Raw genomic sequence first — 20,368 nt, forward strand, 5'->3', positions numbered from 1 at the left:
AATAGAAGCCTTTGATTTAGAAAAGTAAACATAGTGGTGGAACAATATGCGTTTCTGGATTGGCTTTTTACAATGAATCCAATCAATATCACTAAAAGTTTAGCAATTGTTTTTCTAAACTGACCTGTAAATGGCAAGAGCACACATTTAAGCTTTGGCCTTCCATTTCTGTTAGAAACACTGTTGAGGACACATTTAAGGTCTAGCATTTCTTATTTTATTGATGTTGATGTTGAAAAATGCAAATCCAAATATCTTTAGCCAGAGCCAGGCTAGCTGTTTCGCCTGGTTTCAAATCTTTATGCTAAGCTAAGCTAACCAGGCGTGAGAGTTAGCATTGTTCTTCTCATCTAATGCTAATGCTAAACAAAAAAGCAAATTTGTGTTTTTATTATTATTATTATTATTTTTTTATGTTAAACAATTTTTTCAACAACTTATTGACATTTATAACTACCGCCTGGCTGTTTTCTCACGATGAAATGAGGGAGAGAGATAGGGAACAACATGCATCAAAGATACGAACTAGAGATGTTGCAGTTGATGGCGCTGGGGCGTTCCCTGTTGCATTGATTTTGACCTTCATTAAAATCAGTCTCTTGTGGGTCCCCCATCTTTATGGAAAAGCAATTCTAACTCACAGGAGTAGCCTTTTAAGATCTATTTTTAATGTTTATACACACTGTAGGCTCTTTAAGTTGTCAGTTCTTTTTATGATGTTGAGAAATACTGAAATAAACTGTGTCAAACTAACTGGTCAGGTATACCCTGTTCTTTGAAAACATTAATATCTGGGTCTGTGTGCCATTGTAGGTACATTGCACTTGAGAATATTTTAGGATGGCTACATATTGTAGGGACACAAGTTTCAGTCACTTGCTTTAGCCAAATAAGTTTGGTTACAGGAGCGCTGCCGGTGCTCTCTGATACGGTCATATCTTGATTTGAAACGTACCTCAGCTGACAGAAACACTCATGTAATTAAGGCTATTTGTGTTCTTCCTGAAGGAACCAGTGACAGTAGCAGATAGAAATGAACAGAGCAGAACAGAGCAACAGATAAATTCTAGTTTTTGTTAAAGGTCACCAAACTCAAACCGAGGGAGATGTTTCTGCTCAATGAACACATTTCACTTTCTTTTACCGAGCCTTGTTTGCTCTCTATGCTAATATTTAGACACACTGTTATAGACGAGGCCAGTGCACATGGTGGGCTCCTGCTGGTGAGTTTAGCGCTCGGCATCTGTACAGTTTCTTTTTTAGAAAGTGCTGTAAACCTCCGACTGGACTGTTGATGAGAGCTTCCCTCCCCCCCGACCTAACCCGTCACACGCTTCAACACACATATCAAATGGAATACTAAACAAACACATAGTTGAAATGTGGTTTTGTTTTCTGTGCAATGAATTTCTGACACGCCATGGAAAACACTACCTATTAATCCTCTAGGAAAAATGCTATACATACTGCAATCATAATTTCCTTGCTTCAGTTTAGAAACTACAGTACACCAGACTGACTCAAAACTTGCAGGAAATGAACTCTTTACCATCGTTTTTCCAGTTACCCTCGCCTAAGAAGGAAATGTAGTGCCAAGTAATGCAGAAAAAAGAAAAAGAGGTGCAGAGCAGCTCCATATGAGACTTTAAAATTGGTTTCTACAATTTGTTGTAAAAAATCCTCTATTAATTCAACTCTCAAAATTACACTACTGGGTATTATGTCCCCAAATATGCTGAATATAATAACATTACCATCGGAGAATATTAAGCCATATATCCCCATGTCTTGTGACAGATTACAGACAACAGAGAGGTAATGACATCCTGAAGCAGTCTTACTGTAACATGTGCAATATGTTCTGCCCTATCAATAGTCAAACAGGCTATATTGGAGCCAAGCTGACACATTGTTTGGCTCCTCATATGTGGAGGGCCTTTGGCAATGAAAACTGTGTTATATGGCCTAGTAGTGCTGACAGGTTTCTTTCTCCTTTCTCTGCCCTCCCCCTCCCTCTCCTCTCTTTATTTCCCCCTCTTTTAGGCTGTGGAGAGGCTGGCACGTGGCAACAGGAAGGGGGAAGAATGGATCTTCAACCCGTTGTAAGAGCCTTCCCACAGGGAAGCCGGCGTCAGACGAAAGGCCTCATGGGCCGTTGACCTGCTGTCTCTGTGATTTATGGCGGCTGGGGGCCTCTGGCCACTGCAGCCTCCTCTCCTCTCTCTCCTCCATTTTCCTTCACACACACTGCAGGATTGCAAGGAGCCACACACACTGCACCATCGTCTACAGAAGTATCTAAAGAGGAATTCCTCGCACACGCTGAGCTGCAGCACGGGAACGCATACAACTCCTGTTTACTGCACGGTCTCACACAAAAATAAACACCCCCATAAACATTTCTACACTGCAGCCCCGTGTCCCGCAATCCCATCACATGTCTATCAGACCGAGCCTGCGCTAAGAGTATTCTCCATTTGACTGTGTGTGGATTACTATCAGTCATGGTGTGTCAGCTGTAGAGCACTTGGTGTAGTTGCTGCTAAGGGGCAGAGGCGGATCAATGGAAGTTCGTTGAGTAACGAGGTGATGTTCCTGTTTTCACATGGTCTGAGAGCAATCAGCAGCCAGCATTTCTCAGCTGACTCTATACACTGCTCTGCTTCTACACAGCTATAACCATCCTCCTCTCGCGGACTATTAGTGCATTGACTTATAGTTTTGTTCTAATATTAGACACACTAGCCAGACATTTGCTCCTGTGCACACCAGAGCTGTCGGAGCACCTTTAACAGAATTTATTTTCTCCAACCGTAAAGGTTACACAGTGCCGTTTTCTTCTGAACTATTTCTGCTTTTGAAAGCTGGGGAGTGAGACTGAGAGCCAGCAGGTGCCCTCGCCATGGTGTTGCCGCCACCAGACAAACGCCACGTGTGCCTGACCACCATCGTCATCATGACCAGCATGGCCTTCATGGACGCCTACCTGGTGGAGCAGAACCAGGGTCCCAGAAAGATTGGTGTGTGTATTATAGTGCTGGTAGGGGATGTATGCTTCCTCATAGTGCTGCGATATGTGGCAGTGTGGGTCGGTGCTGAGGTGCGCACCGCCCGACGAGGATACGCCATGATCCTGTGGTTTCTGTACATCTTTGTGCTGGAGATCAAGCTCTACTTTGTCTTCCAGAATTGCAAGGCAGACAGGAAAAGTTTGGAGACGGTGGCCCGGAAGGCTTTGACGTTATTATTATCTGTATGTGTACCAGGCTTATACTTGGTTCTAGTGGCTCTGGATAGTATGGAATATGTGAGAACTTTCCGGAAGAAGGAGGACATGAGGAGTCGTCTATTCTGGGTGGCTCTGGACCTGCTGGACCTGCTGGATATCCAAGCCAACCTGTGGGAGCCCCAGCGGACAGGCCTGCCCATCTGGGCCGAGGGCCTGATGTTCTTCTACTGTTACATCCTGCTGCTCATCCTGCCCTGCGTGTCGCTCAGTGAAATCAGCATGCAGGGGGAGCAAATGTCGCCCCAGAAGATGATGCTGTACCCAGTTCTGAGCCTGGTCACCATAAATGTGGTCACTATCCTCATACGAGGTGTTAACATGGTGCTGTTTCAGGACAGCCGTGTTTCCACCATCTTTGTCGGAAAGAACGTGGTCGCCATCGCCACAAAGGCGTCCACCTTCCTGGAGTACCGCAGACAAGTGAAGGAGTTCCCCCACCCGCAAAACGCCATGGCGCTAGAGCTGCAGCAGAACAGCCACACACAGCCGCTGCCCAACTCCACCAGTTTGCCACATGAACCTTCGCCTGCGCAGGATGTCATTGACACATGACCACCAGCGCTGGACTGAGCACCATTAGAAACTGACTGCTTTTTATGAAAGCTCCAGGATTGGAGGTAGATAGAGAAATCAGCTGCATGACAGGATGATATTCTGCTCTTGTCAAGCCAACATGAACTGCTGTGAAACCATAAAAGAGATTTTCAGCATCACCTGCCTGTCAGAACAAACTGTAAACCTACACTTGACTGAGTGCAGTGTGCAGACTTTAAAAACAAGTCAAAGGTTTTTATCGTGCTATTGTGTTTTTAATTGTTTCAAATGTTTTAAAAGTTTGAACTTTTATTAGAGACAATCTCCACAGCGCGCAGCCTGGTGACATTATGTTGTGAAAAAATGGACAGTTGGTCCCCCTTCGGTGAGTATCTTGTATTTTTTAAAGGTCATTTTTTCGACAGTGCATCTGTGGCATTTCCTTTGAATTCTAGCATCAAAGGACATACCACTCAGCGTGATGCAATGATGGAGAGGAGGAGAATTGAGTGACAAGGGTCAGTCATGGGGGGTGGGGGGATACCTGTGCTGTGCTAGAGCAAGGTTTGTGGCAGACGAATGCTTTTCCTTCGGTTTGGTTCTGCTGAGAAATGAGCTCTGTGGAAGCTGCTGCCTCGGTCAGTGTGGCGCTTTGCGACCAAAGGTCTGATTAAAGCACCGGAGCTCAGCACTATACCATCCACTGCAGGCATCCAAGCGTGTGTTCTAATGTGTGTGTGTGTGTGTGTGTGTGTGTGTGTGTGTGTGTGTGTGTGTGTGTGTGTGTGTGTGTGTGTGTGTGTGTGTGTGTGTGTGCGTGTGTGTGTGTGTGTGTTTGTGTGTGTGCGTGTGTCTATGTGTACGCACACTAGTCTATAGAGTATGTGTACCTGCAAGCATACGTGTTTACCACAGGAGGTTTAGGTTTTTTCAAATTGTTCTGGAACAGGTGGGAGTGGTTGATGTGTGGTGTATGATGAATTACAAATGAGACAAAATATGTAGTCAGTGATAAAAAAAAAAAAACTAATATGATGGGGTAAGATACTTTTTGTTTCTTGTACTGTACATTCCTCTAAAACTAGCGGAAGCCTTGAAGACAGATAATGAAGAGAGACTAGAGAACGCCTCACTGAAGAATTGACAAAAGATAAAGCATAAAAACTATAACAAACAGAAAATACCTTTTTCTGAAGTTCTTCAGTTTTACTATTATTATTATTATTATTATTATTATTATTATTATTATTATTATTATGTACATTCTTTACTTGTTGGAGGCCAATGATGTTTTAATAAAAGTATGAATAAAAGAATAATTATGAGGGCATGGTTTCTTTTTCCAAATTCTGATTAAATAATATTAATATAATACTATTATTTTTAGTTAAAGCTATAGTGCGTAGTTTCTGTCGCCCCCATGAGGAATTCTAAGTAATGACAACAACACTGCCGGCGCATCCACTTCTCCTCCACGCAGTTGCTAGTACTGTAGCCAAGGAGGACAAAAAAACATGATGGACTCTTCAGAAGAATTTCTGTGCGGGAAAGTCACCGGACGCCACAATCTTCTGAACTTAGCCATACTGAGAAAAACAGAGAGAGTTGTGTGGAGCTGATTGTCTTAATTAGCTTTGTAGCAACTCATTTGGCAATGGCTTGAATGTAACGGACGTTTATTTACATCAAAAAGTTACGCACTAAAGCTTTAACTTGAGGAGTATTTGGTGCTCTTGTTGTACTTGAAAGCAACAGCTACCTAACAGCAAAGCCATTTCTGTTATGTTTTGCATCAAAGAATCTACACAGCACATACATATTTAGGCTGAGGAGCCTCCTCCTGGCCTCCGGCATTAATTTTCTACCCCTCAGGCTATCACATTTGGGGAAAAGAAGCAATAAATGAATCTTTAAAATGTGATTAAAATGTATGACCTTTTCTCAAATTGTTTCTCCCTTTTCCTCCCAGTTCTCTTTATCGCCTTCCCACTTGCTTTTTTGTTCTGTTAACACTAATCACTAATCTTTCAAGCATAATGGAGGACAAAGATCATTCATGGTTTTTAGAATAGTTCAAAGCTGTTTATTTGCACCATTGGAGCTAAAAATTAGACTAAATGGACTGCAAAGACCTGAGCAAACTTCAGTCCTATTATAATTTACAAAGGTATATATGACTAACCGTTGGCATCAAAGCTATTATTAATTAAAGGGCCCCTCATTTGCAGGGGTAAACTGCAAGGAGGAAAGACGTAAGTAGGTTTGCCCACAGTACTGCCAAATATCCTCAGCAAAAACAAGACAGCTATTGCAACAGCTTAATTATATTTATAGTTATATTCAGGTAGAATTGTGCTTGGTTGGCAAATTGCTACAAGACCCAAGTTACAGTATATTTGCTTGCTCATAAACTAGGAAGTTTTTTTTGCAAAATATGCAAAACACAGAGAGGAAAACTCACAAAACCCTGTTAAGAAAGTGACGGCATCGCAAGAAGCGGTGCTTTAATTCCCCACGCCCACTATATTGTTGCTTCAAGCTCATCACACAACCAAATCGTTAAACTGGGTGAGAAGGATCAGTTTGGGGCTTACAGTATCTGTACAAACTGACAGTCTCTATCTGGAATCTCTATTGTCGAAAGATATTGATTGTTCTTGCTGGAGTATTAAGTATTTCTGAGGCATATCTCTACAGGCACATCCAGTTCATTCTGGTTGTCTGTTTTCAGTTCAGCTCCTGTCTTACAGTAACTCTGCACCATAAGGCCTAATAACTGCCACATGAAATACAAACATATTAGATCACTTTGACATAGTGTAGTTTTGCTTCTATTTGTAAGGTATTTCCTACTGTTGAATTCTTCATGGCTTTAGAAAGTTGTTTATATGCTTATATATTGTTTTTATATGTTACATATTATCTATATTTTATTTTACTATATTTATTTATGCATTGTCATTACTGTAAAGTAAACAGTTGAGAGCAATTCCTGAATTTCATAGCTGATTCCTGTCGGTAATAATAACATTGTACTCACCAAGTAAATTGCTGAGATCTGGGAATCGTTAAAAGGAAATCAGAGCAAAAAACACACATAGTCAGACAATCATGCAGGTTTCAAATAAACCCAAGCAGTAGCCACAGCCAATCTTATTTGGAAGAGAAAACAAGAGCAAACGGTAAAATTATGATGTGTCTTTTAACACCAGAAGTGCAAGACTAATTATCTCTCAAGCTTGTACTACCCTGATTTTCTGCCAGGTTTTGTGGCAAAAGTTCAAACTAATTAAATGTTGACCCCAAATATGCTGACCTGCGTGTCCACTGAAATTCTGGCATGGAAGTTATGATGGTCATCATTTTACTGGAGAGAATTGAGGATCTTTGAATTCCTGGAGTAAATTAACTCTACTCTCTGGCCTTAACAGGACATGGCGAGAAAGGAGGATGCGATACCAGGAAAGAAATTTAATATTGTGATTGTTTACATTTTGATGTCTGTCGCAGCCAATATAGCTGTTCTGTGGGATTGCGTGCTGCACTTTATTCTTAGCACGACCACATGCAAACTAAGCCCTGTTGGACGTTTGATGTGAAAGCAACGTTACCCAAAACAGTTCATTGTAGTAAACATCCATCACAGTTTACAGACCACTGGTTCAACCTTGACCAACCTTACTAACCGTAGTACAGGTGCATGGTTTTCCTGTGCAATGACAGATTACTACTGACATTTTGGTTGCACTCACTTTCAAATCCAAATAAAGCGGTTCAGATAATCTACATTTTTGGCTTGTTTACTCAAACGCAGGACATCGCTGTTGCATTATTGCATAATATGCTGTTGGGAAAAAGGGTGCAACCAGTTCCTGTTACGTTTTTTTTTTTTCAACTGTGCCTAACTTCGCTGTTTAAATTATTGAACATTAATATTGCATTACACTGTTTACTGTCAATCATCCGTCACCCACAGGAAGAGAAATTGCTCTACCCCAATAAATAATCCCTCAAAATCGTGTCAGCTTGCACCCTGTATTGTCACATCCAGGTCTCTATATTTAGAGCATCCTTATTAGCGAGGACAGCAGTTCATCTAGTTTTGCGGCCATGCAACAAAAAGAAGTAGATTAAAAAAAATAAAATCAAATTACACCTCATGCACCACAAAATGATTTGTTAAATGTAAATAAGCTGTAAATCTAAATGTTGAAATGACTAGTGTATCACCTTCTTAACTCGAACAGAGCTAAAGATGCAGCATCGTGAGGTGACAAAATGTCTGAGATTGTGGAGCCCACGTTGGCATATGATGTCCTGGTTGGCTCACATTATTAAATCTCTCTTATGCTGTCTAAACAGTAGAGCAAGCAAAATGTTTTTTCCAAGAATGGGAATGGAGAACTAGGTCTAGAAGTTAATTAAAAAGGTCCCCCCTGTATGAAAAAAAGCCCCTCCTTGGTACTATTTAGAACCTTTATGTCTGTGACTGAGACCAAATCTTTTCTGTGGTCTGGATCACAGCTCATTGTTAGGCTCATAGCATAATGCCACTATTGTTTGAATAAATCTTGTCTGCGCAAGTGGTTGAAGGGGAGAAAGTGAATGGCAAATTTGGAAAAAGAATAAATCACCTGTGGCTGCCTCTGCAACAGATCACCTTTCCTAGACCCTCTGAGCGAGGGATTCATCCATAAATCCCCAGGCATGTGCTTTAGCAATGTAATTGTGCTCTCTCCATATGTAATAACTCGGTAAAAGCGCTTTTTCTCTCTCTGCCTCTGATTTACTGTGTAACCATTACTTCCTGTAGCACTTAGTCTCAGCTAAATTAAATCAGAAACAATCAGATGAGGGTAGCATTTTCAGTATTACAGACTCTCTCTCTTGACCACATTTGAATTTGCTGATTGTAGGAGTTTGTCCACTCAGGCGCTTCACTCGTTAATAAATGTCTCTGTTCTCACGCCAATCACTTTGTTGGCTACACGCGCCTTTGACTGCACTACCCACTGCGCACAGTAATCTATATGGAAATCACTCTGACTGCTCTTCTATCATAAAACTGCAACACATTTATTGTCCATTGGAGGTTTGGTCAACATACAATAACCTTCTTGCCAAAAGTAAGTGAGACAAAGTGTGTTTTGGATGATGGAATTTCTGCAGCCATATATTTGCATATTCACAGCTCGCTGTGGCAATTAGTGTTTTTTTTTTTTTTTTTCACAAGTATGATACTGTGGGTTAAGAAGACCCAACATCAAACAGGAAGTATAGGCTAATGATATTGCCATGGAGTGAGTGAGCAGGCTACAACTTCAGCCCCGCAATTATTTTAGCCCATATTTGTTTACATTTTTGCAAGTTACTAAGCCCCATTTAAAGTATGCCAAATTAGCTTTTAGCAGTTTCTGAATGCAATGTTCCCATGGATGTACAGACAACTACCACTGTATTACTCTGCTACTGAAGAAAACGTGATGATTCTCAGGTGAGTTCCACAGTTAGGCCTGCAAGGAGCGTCTTTTTTCTATGATTGTTAAGCAGATTTATAGACATATTCACATTTTCTTTGTGTGACAATAATAATCATATCTTTCTTACTTTAATGTGCCCATATTATGAGGATTTGGGGTGTTCTTTTGTGTCTCTGGTGCTTCCATGCATACAAACTTTGAAAAAAATCCATCCATGCTGTTTTGAGTAAGATACGGTTTCTGAATGTGTACTGCCTCCAGTCTCCAGGTGAGCTGTTCGAAATCTGCACGGCTTGTGACGTCACAAGCCGAAACGAGCTGGCTAACCACAACCGTTAGCTTGTAGCGTTAGCATGCTAATGCTAACACTAGCATGCTACCTCGTTCTCAATAGCGAAGCACTGCTACAACACACACAAGTTCACCATAATCTACAAAAGAACTACTTACATGTGCGCCCTCATTTAGAAGTCTCCCAGCTAATCCTGCCTTGTAACTGACTGAAACAGGCTTTCTTTTACTGTGTCTAGAGTTAGCTAGCTGACATGATCTACATCTGAGCTACTGCGCATGTGCGAGTGCAACCAAAGATAGTACAGAAGAAGAAGAAGAAAAGAGGTCTCACTCTGTAGCTAAAACAGAGACCAGGTGAAAAGAGGATCTGCAGCAGTGAGAGAGAGCTGTGCAGTACAACAAAAATATGTTTTTTTTTTTTTTTATTAAACCATGTAAACCTATTCTGGTACAACCTTAAAATACAATTATGAACCTGAAAATGAGCATAATATGGGCACTTTAAAGCTAAGGTAGACGCAAACTAGTTCACTCATACGTTAAGTTTGGTGACATGTAACTCCCTGTGCACTGTAGCTTCACCCATTTTAACCTGAGCAGGTAGCCTATAATCAGCAAGACTAATTTAAAACACCTGTGTGTGAGAGCAAGGGCTTACTCTTAACATTATATTTATGGTGGTTAATTTCACATTAAACCATGTGTTGTTTTTACATTGCTATGTGGATTAAACCAACAAGATACACCATGTTAACTAACGTTACTACGCTTAACAAATGCTGGGAGGTGTATTTCTGAACCTTGGAGAGAGCTATGCCAGCTTTCCGTCTTTATGCTATGCTATGCTAAAGGTAATCGTCGGCTGGCTCCTTCCGCTTTACTTAATGCGCAGACAAGAAAGTGGTATGATATTCTCATTTAACTCCCAGTAAGAAAAGCTAGATATTTTCCTCATTAGTTAGTGGAAAAATGAACAGAGCTAAATTGAAGATTGGACTTGCATTAGTCAGGTGGCCAGAAACAAGACTCTCCGTTGTTGCTCAGTGTGTGGCGTAAACAAACAACGTAACTGTTTGCACCAACTTTACATGATATGTCGACGTTGCATTTACAGGTTGTTGCGCTGACCCCACGTGGCAAAAATAAGAATTAATTAAGCTTAAAACAAGTACCATTCAGGTGCAAACAAAAAAAAAAAATCAAATCAAACATTGCCGGTTCAAAGGAAATGGTGTAACAATACATACACTTAGAAATGTATCACAATAGGCATCACATGAAAAAAAGGAATAATAATACAAATGTGTAAGAGATAAGACCAGAAAGATTAAACGTGTTTAAAGAAAAGAAAAGAAAATTGGAAAACGTAATTAATTAATTAATTAATTTATTACCTGTGTTTAATTGAATTATGTTAATTAATTAATTAATTAATTAACATAATTCAATTAAACACAGATTATGTTAATGAAAGAAGAAAGAAAAAAAAGAAAAAACACACAATTGAAAATAGTAGGCTATTGATTTATATATTTAATCATTTACTAAATATAACAAAATGTTATTCACTAATAGGAGGAAGCATCCAATTTTAATTATGGATAACAAATTGTTTTAATTTAAAATTAGATTTCTGTGTGAATCTATATTTTAGGCTACAATAAATGCAAACCTTGGACTCTGTCCAACACTAATGTGTTCTCGTAATAATGGATGTCGGTGGATTAGCAAAAGTCCACAGCGCTCAGCGATTTATGGCACACTACACATCCTAACCATAACCTTGATTAAAGGTCCCAGTGCACTCACCATTAGATTTTCCAGATGGTTTAATCAAATCAATCAGTCTCCATTGCACATTGTTACCTTCACCAGGGCTGACTTCTTAATATTCATATATACGTAGATAAGAAGGTGTTCTGTTACCGTCATGAACTGTACAGCGTGTGCAGAATGGATTAATTACTGAACCACAACGCACAAGGGAACAGACTGTGGGGGCTGCCATAAACAGATACGCATAAATGAAAGCTGAGTGTGCAATGTGGTAAAAAGTCCTGCTGTTAGTTGTGAAAACAGCTGACTGTCCTCTGAGTTTATGACTTGATTTCTGTGCCATTTTAGAAGTGGCTTCATTATTGGCTGCTAAAAAAAAAAAAAAAAAAAAGACCCAAAACATCCAGTGACAACAGGTTACAGCTCCGATAATGTCACTGTCCTCGTCATTATTCAGTTTATTTTAATTTGATCTAGTTATAAAGTTTGCAGACGGTTTAAATGCCAGGGAAAGGTCACGGTGCGCGATAGCAATGTACCACTCAAGGATTTTGGACTGCTTACAAACTTTAAATGGACTCAGCCAGTGGATGTTTGACTGCTGAACAAAAAGCCAGGTGGAACACAGGGTCAAAAAGAGTACCTGGGTTTTAATGCCAAGGAAACCAATGAAAAGAAGCAACATGACAAGATCAGTGTTGAGGGTACAGTTCACCAAACTGTATTGAAAAATGTTTTTATGTGCTGTGTTGAAATGTTTTGCTTTAAATGCTGTACAGTACTTTGAAAAGCATCATGATCCAAAGGGTTAGCTCACAACAATCTAAAAAGAGAAACTAATTTAACCTATGGGTTCTCTTCCAGAGGACAATTCAAAATTCCTTTGACATTTGTATTAATAGAAATTGCTAAAAATCCAGCCCCACAATTTACTGTCACAATGCTTAGAATTTGTCATGTGAATCGCTTATTTTGTCTAGAAAGTGAGAAATGTCTTTTTCTTTTTATAAGCACTGTTTTTGTTTGTGAATTATTTTACATCTTAATGTGACTAAAACTTGTTCAAATAAAACAATCTGAGAAAGCAAAAATCATTCCGTGGTTGAACTATCCACTGCCCAGTGACATTTGCAATCTGTGATAAGAGCCGGCAAGAAAACCATTGCTTCATTTTTAGTGGCTAGAAGCCAAAAAGGATTGGACTACTGATTTAACAAACACTATTACCCACAAACCCAAGAGACCTTCAAGTGTTACATGTCACCAGATTGACAGACTGAGGCCAAAAAGGGAGAAAGAACACTTTTTTTTATACGAGAGATTACAGCTATTCTGGAAAATCCAAACTACTTTCTGTCAACAGTTTTTATCATAACATTTATTTATTTATTTTTAGTAAAAAGTAGTTCAAGTGAAAATATTCACAGCAAGGTCTGTGGATTATCTCGAGTAGCCGGTACATTGTTTCTGGGGAGAGATGTTGCTGTTGAATTTTTTTAATGTATTTTTTTTTCAGTGTTCTGATTGTGAGCACCACAACAAAATTCACTTCCATTGAATTATGCGAGGTAGAAATATATGAGACAATATCTCAAAACCAAAACTATCTGCTTGAATAAACACCACAAGAGGTAAGTGAGAAAATCCTTGCTTTGTAATTTGGTTGAAATAACTCAACAAAAATGTTCAGTCAGAGTTCCCCAGCTAATGTTAGTATGCTACAGAGAAAGCCAAACAAACCAGTATTAAAGAAAACAAGGGCGACAACCCGTTGTGTTCAGCAGCACAGGATGCCCTTAAGAGGGACTGCAGCAAGCAGGAGCCCAGTTTGTTCCCCATCCATTACAGCAGAGCAGCGATTTACCAAAACAGCAGAGTGGAGTCAAAAAATACTGGCAAGGCACAAACAAGGAAAGAAAATGTCCCCACGCTGTAACTGCGGGGGTGGTGGGTGAACAGATAAACAACTTTCCAAAGCAAGATTATGGTGGTGTATATGTGGAGGCCAGGATGCGTGGGCCTTGTCTCTAACTGTGGCACAACAAATGGTAGAGTGGAGCTAAGCCGGCATTCACAGGAGACCCTCAGTAGCTGCCCAAACCGACTTGTTAGGGGGCAGAGAGGGAACTCATCAGTGCACAAGATCACGGCTGACAGAGAAGCTTGTTAACTGCAGCACGGTAGCCAAAAGGGTGTCTCATTAGGGAGAGGCACCAGTAGCCTGCACGGTCCATGCTGGTCTCACCAGATGGCTGCCAGTCTGCTGGCTGATGAAGAATATGGACATCCATCATTAACAAATTATGTGCAGAATGTTTTCTGTGCAGGGAATCTTATAGGAAGCATTTATTCCAGTCATGGTTTGAGTATAGTCACAGTTTGATATTTGAAACTTTATATCAGACTGTCAGAGTCTTATTCACTTGGGTAAAGGAGCTCCATTTACATTTCACACTGAGCTGTAACAAAGTTTGTCTATGACACTGGGACATTAATCCTGGTACAACATTGCCCCCTACTGGTGCTAATAGCGAAGAATCCAGATTGATGGAGGCAAGATTCAATCAAAACATGACTTTTCCCATCACTTTCCCATCAATGGACTCTTCACATGTTGCCAGCCGTCACTATAAATAAAAAATTGTTTGCAATCACTCTGTCTGGGTGCAGAGCTCTTGAGCTTGATTATCGCACAAGACAAGTTTGCAGTAAGGACCAATATATCATTATTCACCGTTCACTCAGGGAAATATACAAGCGGTTGCAGCAACGTCTAAATCATAAGTAGGACTCATTCATTTAGATATTCTTTTCAGGGATGCTTAAACCAAAAAGCAGATGATTTATTTATCTAATATCAAACATTTCACAAAAATTGAAAAAGTATTGTTGCATGATATTAATGTACTTTGAGCGTTGACCAAGTGTGGATGTATCCACAGCTGACATGATTGGAAGAACTTTAATTAAAAATCAGTGAATTTTTGAAAGAAAAGCACGGCCAACAGAACGAAAAAAGAAAGGATGCAATCAAACCAGAGTATGGCCAGAATATATTAGAGAATTTTTGAGGGGACATAAATGACTTTTGTTGAAAAGCACTTTAATCTCTGCTGGTGCAACAGAATAGCTGAGAAGTACATCAAACTCATTAACTTTACCTTAAGGGTTATTTCACTAAGAAATATTATCTTAAACTGCTCACATCAAAACTCTGAAAACTGCACCGTGTAATTTGGCTTCTGGTTTAAGGGCGGGAAATCTTTTGAGTCAGCAAGTCTAAAGATGTCCTCAAGTGTTGTAACTGTGTTAATTGAATATTACAATAATGAATTAATTATAGAAAAGACCATTTTAGTACAAGATGTTGTTGGAAGATAATTATTCTACTGTATATGCTTTGGCCAATCACAGGTCATTTCCGAGAGAGAGAGAGAGAGAGAGAGAGAGAGAGAGAGCATTCCTATTGGCCATTCTGCGCATGCATATGCCGTACGACAGAGAGGGGAAAGGGAGAGCTACAGGAAGAGGTCTCTCTCTACTTCAAATCCTGGTATTTCTTTGCTTTCTACCCTCCGTGCCCTGGCCCCACAGTACCTCTCCGCCCTCCTTCATCCATACGCCCCAAACCGAAATCTGCGGTCCTTAGACGCTGTCCTGCTCTCCATTCCCCACACCAGACTCTGTACCTTCGGAGACAGAGCCTTTAGTTGCAGACCCATCCCTCTGGAACACCTTCCATGCAGATAACCGAAATGCTACATCCCTGGACATTTAAAAAAATAAATTAAAAAAATCCTGAAACACCACCTGTTCACCAGCCTACAACCTCCCTTAGCTTAGCCACAGTAATTCTGTAAAGTGCACTTGGGCTTCATGAAAGGCACTATATAAATAAAAGTAATTATTAATTATTATTGTAGCTTTAAGTTCAGTTTATCACTGCCTATCCAAACAATTGTATAAGGGTCTTCTGTGGCTCTGAAGGGAGCGTTCTAAAGTTTTAAGTTACAAAGTTGCATCATGGGAAGTGTAGGACCCAGTGTTTTTGGACTATAGGGACTAAAAGTCAGGATGCCTAGATGCATATGTTGTTTCTCTTAAGCCCCCCATCTTAACGGAAGTGCAATGCCAAATTGCTGGAAAAAACATTCCAAGTAAAAGTGTAGTATTAAGTGTTATCAGCAAAATCGACTTTAAATATCAAAAGTATACTCATTCTGCAGAACACTCATCTTAATCTGAGAAGTAACTAGGGACTTCAGATGTGGAAATACATTTAGTGGACTAACAAAGTACATTTTAGAGAAAAAAGTAGCATCAAATGAAAATACGTAAGTACAGTATACTTCCACCACTGATTTTATCCAAAACATGGGGTAGAGTCTAAATATCCTTTAAATAATTTTCAAACATAGGTACATGCTGTGAAAAACAAAACAGTACAAGTAGCAGATACATGTACAAATGGCTTCATTTAATTTTTGTTTCACAAACAATCCAAGAACTTATGAGACAAATGTACAGGAATTATTTGCCATTTTATTTTTTTTCTTCACATTATTGCTTTACAGTAAAATGCATTGATTGGATATGTCCAGTAGGCCTATAGCAAGACAATACATTCATATAAGTTATACAGATGTCCTCAGTTATGTTTTATAATTACTATACATTAAATATTTTTTTAATCAATTATTATTCTTGACAAACAACTCCCACGTCACATTGAGCTCACAGTGCATCAGGTCGCATTCAATCAAGAAATACATACCGGTCCTCTCTTGTGTTCATTTGCCATTTCTAACGGGTTTGTTCTAAAGTGTGTGCGCTTATTTTGTACACAGGATTTCCATACAATCTGGATTTCTGCAGAGATACGACATGTATGGCATTGGAATTCTACTCATTTTTTTCCTCTTTAAAAAAAGTGACTTGGTAACAAAGATGCGAGTTAGACAGCCGGTGAGAACGTACGCTGTGTGGCAAGATGAGGACAAAAAAGAGGAGCAGTTTTTTTCCCCGCCTGTGGGTGTTACCAATCAAAGCTGGCAACCGGGACATGACCACACAGAGCAACAACTAAAATATGAAAAAAAAAAAAAAACCTAACACTGCACATTCTGAATCAACTCAAGTACAGTACAGATGTGCCTTCCCCACAAAAAGCATCAAAAAAGTAGGTCCTGTATGTTCAGAAGACCCACTGAAAGGGTTGAGGGGGAGAGAGGGTGGTGTACAAGCAGTTAGTAGGTGTGTGGATACGTCTGTAGGCCCTGTGTGGTCACCTCTGTCCAGTAAACAAACCCATTTGAACCCTGATAGAGTAGCAGCTTAAGGATGTCCAACTTTTTTTTTTTTTAATTCCTTAAAGTCTGCTCTCATCTAGGTTATTTAAAAAGTGACAACGTCCCAGGACGGCGGAGGAAAACTATCCATCCATGCAGTCCCTGCTGCCCCTCTGCTCCTTCTGCTTGGGTTGGTGGAGAGTTAATGCCCTTGTGCAAGAGGGAACTCGAGTGCAGAAAGAGGAAAAACGGGAGGAGAGAGTTCCCTCAAAGCCACTGTTCCAGAAACCATCCATCCTTTGGGCTCAGTTTATTAGCTGTCACAAACACACACACCTGTGAGCTCACACATCAAATACTAGACAAACCGACGTCACATCTCCACGGGATCCCCCGTCTTTATATGGCAACCTTGCAGGGGCCTTCTGTCACAAAGAATTCTTCAAATTGAGATTGCATATACAAGTGCCTGCTGCCAACTGTCTGGCAGAGGAATATTTTTAACACTCCGCACACGCTTTTTAGTCTCTGCACCTCACTTACGGACTCCTCACAGGCATTTTTGCATGATGTCAAAATGTCTGGATTGCAGTGGTGCTCGTAGCTGCCGATTTTTGTAAAGTGGGTCGGGCGGTGTCCATGGAGATGCCCAGAAGCCCTCAGCCTTTTTGCTGTGCTGTGGAGGAGCTGCGTTTAATGTCCCAGCATGCACTGCAGACAGAGGCGGATGTGCTCATGGTGTTAAGAGTTTCCAGTCTGTCGAGAGTTGAAAGCCCAGTGTGGGAAACGTAGCGTGGGCCCATACTGAACACACACACACACACACACACACACACACACACACACACACACACACACACACACACACACACACACACACACACACACACACACACACACACACACACACACACACACACACAGAGAGAAAATACACACGCATAGAAGGAAGCACTAGTTGATTTAGAATGAGAGGACGGCCATTAAAGTGCAATATCTACATGTAACTCAAAATCAAGAGACCACCACCATCTCCTGGAGTTGTCCATCTCCGAGTTTCCCTGATGTGGTTGGCAACCCCGCCCTGGGTAGAGGGGCTGCGGTACCCCCTACTGGCCAGAGGGTGTTATAGCAGACAGTCAGTGTTGTGAACCGTCTGGTTGCATTTGTTTTAAAACGACCTCCATGCTGCTGCTGTCTCAAGATGACAACAAGTCACCCGACGATGACAAAAATCCAATGCATCCCACAGATCGGGAGACAGGTTTTTTTCTGAAGTTGTGCAGAGGGAAAAGTGGACTGACCCATCGCTGAATGAACATAATGCTGGGGGGGGGGGGGAGTCTGCCAGCACCAGCCAGATACCTCTCTGAGTGGTCAAATCTCCTTACAGCACAAAGCAAGAAAAGCATTTCCATGTGCAATTTGTTTCAGTGAAAAACAGGCAATGTCCTATATTTGCAACAAGTTCTCCTCCTTATTTCATACTAGACAAAACCTTGGTTTGAAAAAATAAATACAAAAACAAAAGTGTTTACAAGTTTACATTGTGCAGTGTTGCATATGCGTAACACCCTCAGAGTCATCTGATCTGGACGGTGATACATCTTGACACAAAGTGTCCCGACAAAACGTCTTCTTTTTTTTTTTTTTGAAAACAAAGCAGATTTGATCAAGCAGATGAGGGTTGAGAATTGTTGCGTAGGGTGACTGAAGTGAAGCGCTAACAGTATCTGCTCCCTGATGCCAAAGGCCATGCCAGGGGAGACGGTCCAGACTGGAGGAGGGGAGCTGCCAAGGACAAGGCCCTCCTCCATGGGGTCGAGAGGAAAAAAGGAGTGCATTTTTTTTTATCTTTGGGTGCTGGGGTAACTGTAATTCTTTTAGGAATAAGTTCAAGGGAAGTCATCTCTATGTGATGGTTTTGGTTAGAATCAAAGGGTGTTTTCTTCTTCTTTACAGACACTGGTTTGGTTTGTGGAAAGGCTTTGGAAATGATGTGTGGAAATCTACAGTGTGAAAACAGTGAAAATACACACCAACTATCAACAGGGGCACTTATGATTTTGGAGATCCCCGACATCTAAAAGGCATGCTAGATGGGTAGAAAGTTAACAGGCGCACAGAGGAACTAAAGACTTTACTGCAATAACAGGCAATGCCCGAAATAATGGGAATTAAGGACCGGCACTGTGTGACAAGAGGACAAATTAGAGACATAGAATGGAGCCCACTCTTAGTGCGTGTACTGCCTCTTGAGGAAATGATACTCATATTTGGGACTAAAAGGATTACAAGAAAGAGCAGAAGGAAAAAAAAAAAAAAAAAAAAAAAAAAAAAAGAGTCTGCAGATAGGTCCAGTATTATTGAAAAAGAAAAAAAAAAGATACGATTTTGGGGTTGCTATTGGAGCGTTGAGGTTTTGGTATCCGAGCCATGCTGCTGTGCTTTACTCCTCCATGCACATGGGCAGGTTGACGAAGGTGAATACGTTGTATTCAATCATGACGGAAAAGCAGAGGAAGATGGCGTACAACACCAGGACGTACACGCCCAGCTTCACATCCAGCCTCCATTTATTCAGGTGGATCCCCAGCACCTGCGCACACACACACACACACACACACACACACACACACACACACACACACACACAACACACACACACACACACACACACACACACACACACACACACACACACACACACACACACACACAAATACATCAGAGCGACTTTGCAGATGCTGCTATGCTCCAACTTAAGTTGCATTACCAGAGGATCATTCACAACACTGATTTTTAACATTTTGATGAACCAATCACACAATTGGCTCAGTCACTATTGCATAGCAGCGCATCAGTTAGCGATGAGAGTAGCCAAACAGGGATGCTATTTATAGATTATTTCTATATGTGCTTATGTATTTTTTACTTTTAAACACGTACCGTAACCAGGTTATCTTCCTCTGTGTCATCAACACGTTTGACCAGTGTAGAGTAAAAACATCATTAGCTATTGCTTACCGTAAGGGCCACAGAGCCCAGCAGCAGCACCACAGAGTACACCAGGCCCCGACTGTTAATCATCACCTGCAACACACAACACGGAGGCATCAACAATTCACCAGCGGCTCTTCAACCTTTTCATTCAACATCAGAGGTTTTTGGTTGTTCTACGCACTCGCACGACTGTCTGAGTTCTTGTAAAGTAAACGAGCTCCTTACCTCTGATCCATAGCTCACACACATGGTCTGTATCGCCCAGGGAACCCCGAGTCCCACGAGAATATCAAACACATTACTGCCAATAGTGTTGGACACCGCCATGTCTCCCAAACCTGCAACAAAACCAATGAACGTTTTTCGTCGAGACCTTAAGAAACCTTAAAAAAAATAAACCTTTTTCTTTCCAGTTGAAGGTTTTGCTGTTCTGTACTTTCTGATATTTAAAAAGGGCCCTAATCTTATTCAGCTGCAGGTAGTGATGCAGGGCTACACTGTAATATACACTGTCTTTAAACAACTCAACACAATTATCTCGTTTCTGAGCTTAATTGCTACTTGTTCAAATCTTATCTTATGGATGTAGCAGACAAACTCATTTCTGGACACTACTCTTAAGTATTTGACTTGTAAATACTAACACAAGTTTGAGCAATTATAGCTCCAGCTGCATATTAACTCCAACTGCATGTACAGTGCCT

At 40.7% G+C, this 20,368-nt stretch overlaps 2 protein-coding genes across 4 annotated transcripts in view; one reads left to right on the forward strand and one right to left on the reverse strand.

The window, feature by feature from the left end:
* Nucleotides 1–4,863, forward strand: part of tmem121ab (transmembrane protein 121Ab) — a 38,540-nt gene extending 33,677 nt beyond the window's left edge. The window contains exon 2 of the mRNA XM_039781674.1: nucleotides 2,044–4,863. Within this exon, the coding sequence (XP_039637608.1) occupies nucleotides 2,903–3,841 (939 nt within the window). The 5' untranslated portion in view covers nucleotides 2,044–2,902 and the 3' untranslated portion in view covers nucleotides 3,842–4,863. The remainder of the gene's footprint in view (nucleotides 1–2,043) is intronic.
* Nucleotides 4,864–15,829: 10,966 nt separating this feature from the next.
* The window catches only part of slc24a4b (solute carrier family 24 member 4b), a 39,290-nt gene continuing 34,751 nt past the window's right edge, over nucleotides 15,830–20,368 (reverse strand). For all 3 annotated transcript variants that reach the window (XM_039781675.1, XM_039781677.1, XM_039781676.1), the window contains exons 15-17: nucleotides 19,890–20,002; nucleotides 19,689–19,754; nucleotides 15,830–19,260 (exon numbers count right to left, since the gene is read on the reverse strand). In XM_039781675.1, coding sequence (XP_039637609.1) covers nucleotides 19,111–19,260; nucleotides 19,689–19,754; nucleotides 19,890–20,002 — 329 coding nt within the window. In that variant the 3' untranslated portion in view covers nucleotides 15,830–19,110. The remainder of the gene's footprint in view (nucleotides 19,261–19,688; nucleotides 19,755–19,889; nucleotides 20,003–20,368) is intronic.

The sequence above is a fragment of the Perca fluviatilis genome, chromosome 18, assembly GCF_010015445.1.
Source record: "Perca fluviatilis chromosome 18, GENO_Pfluv_1.0, whole genome shotgun sequence".
NCBI lineage: Eukaryota > Metazoa > Chordata > Actinopteri > Perciformes > Percidae > Perca > Perca fluviatilis.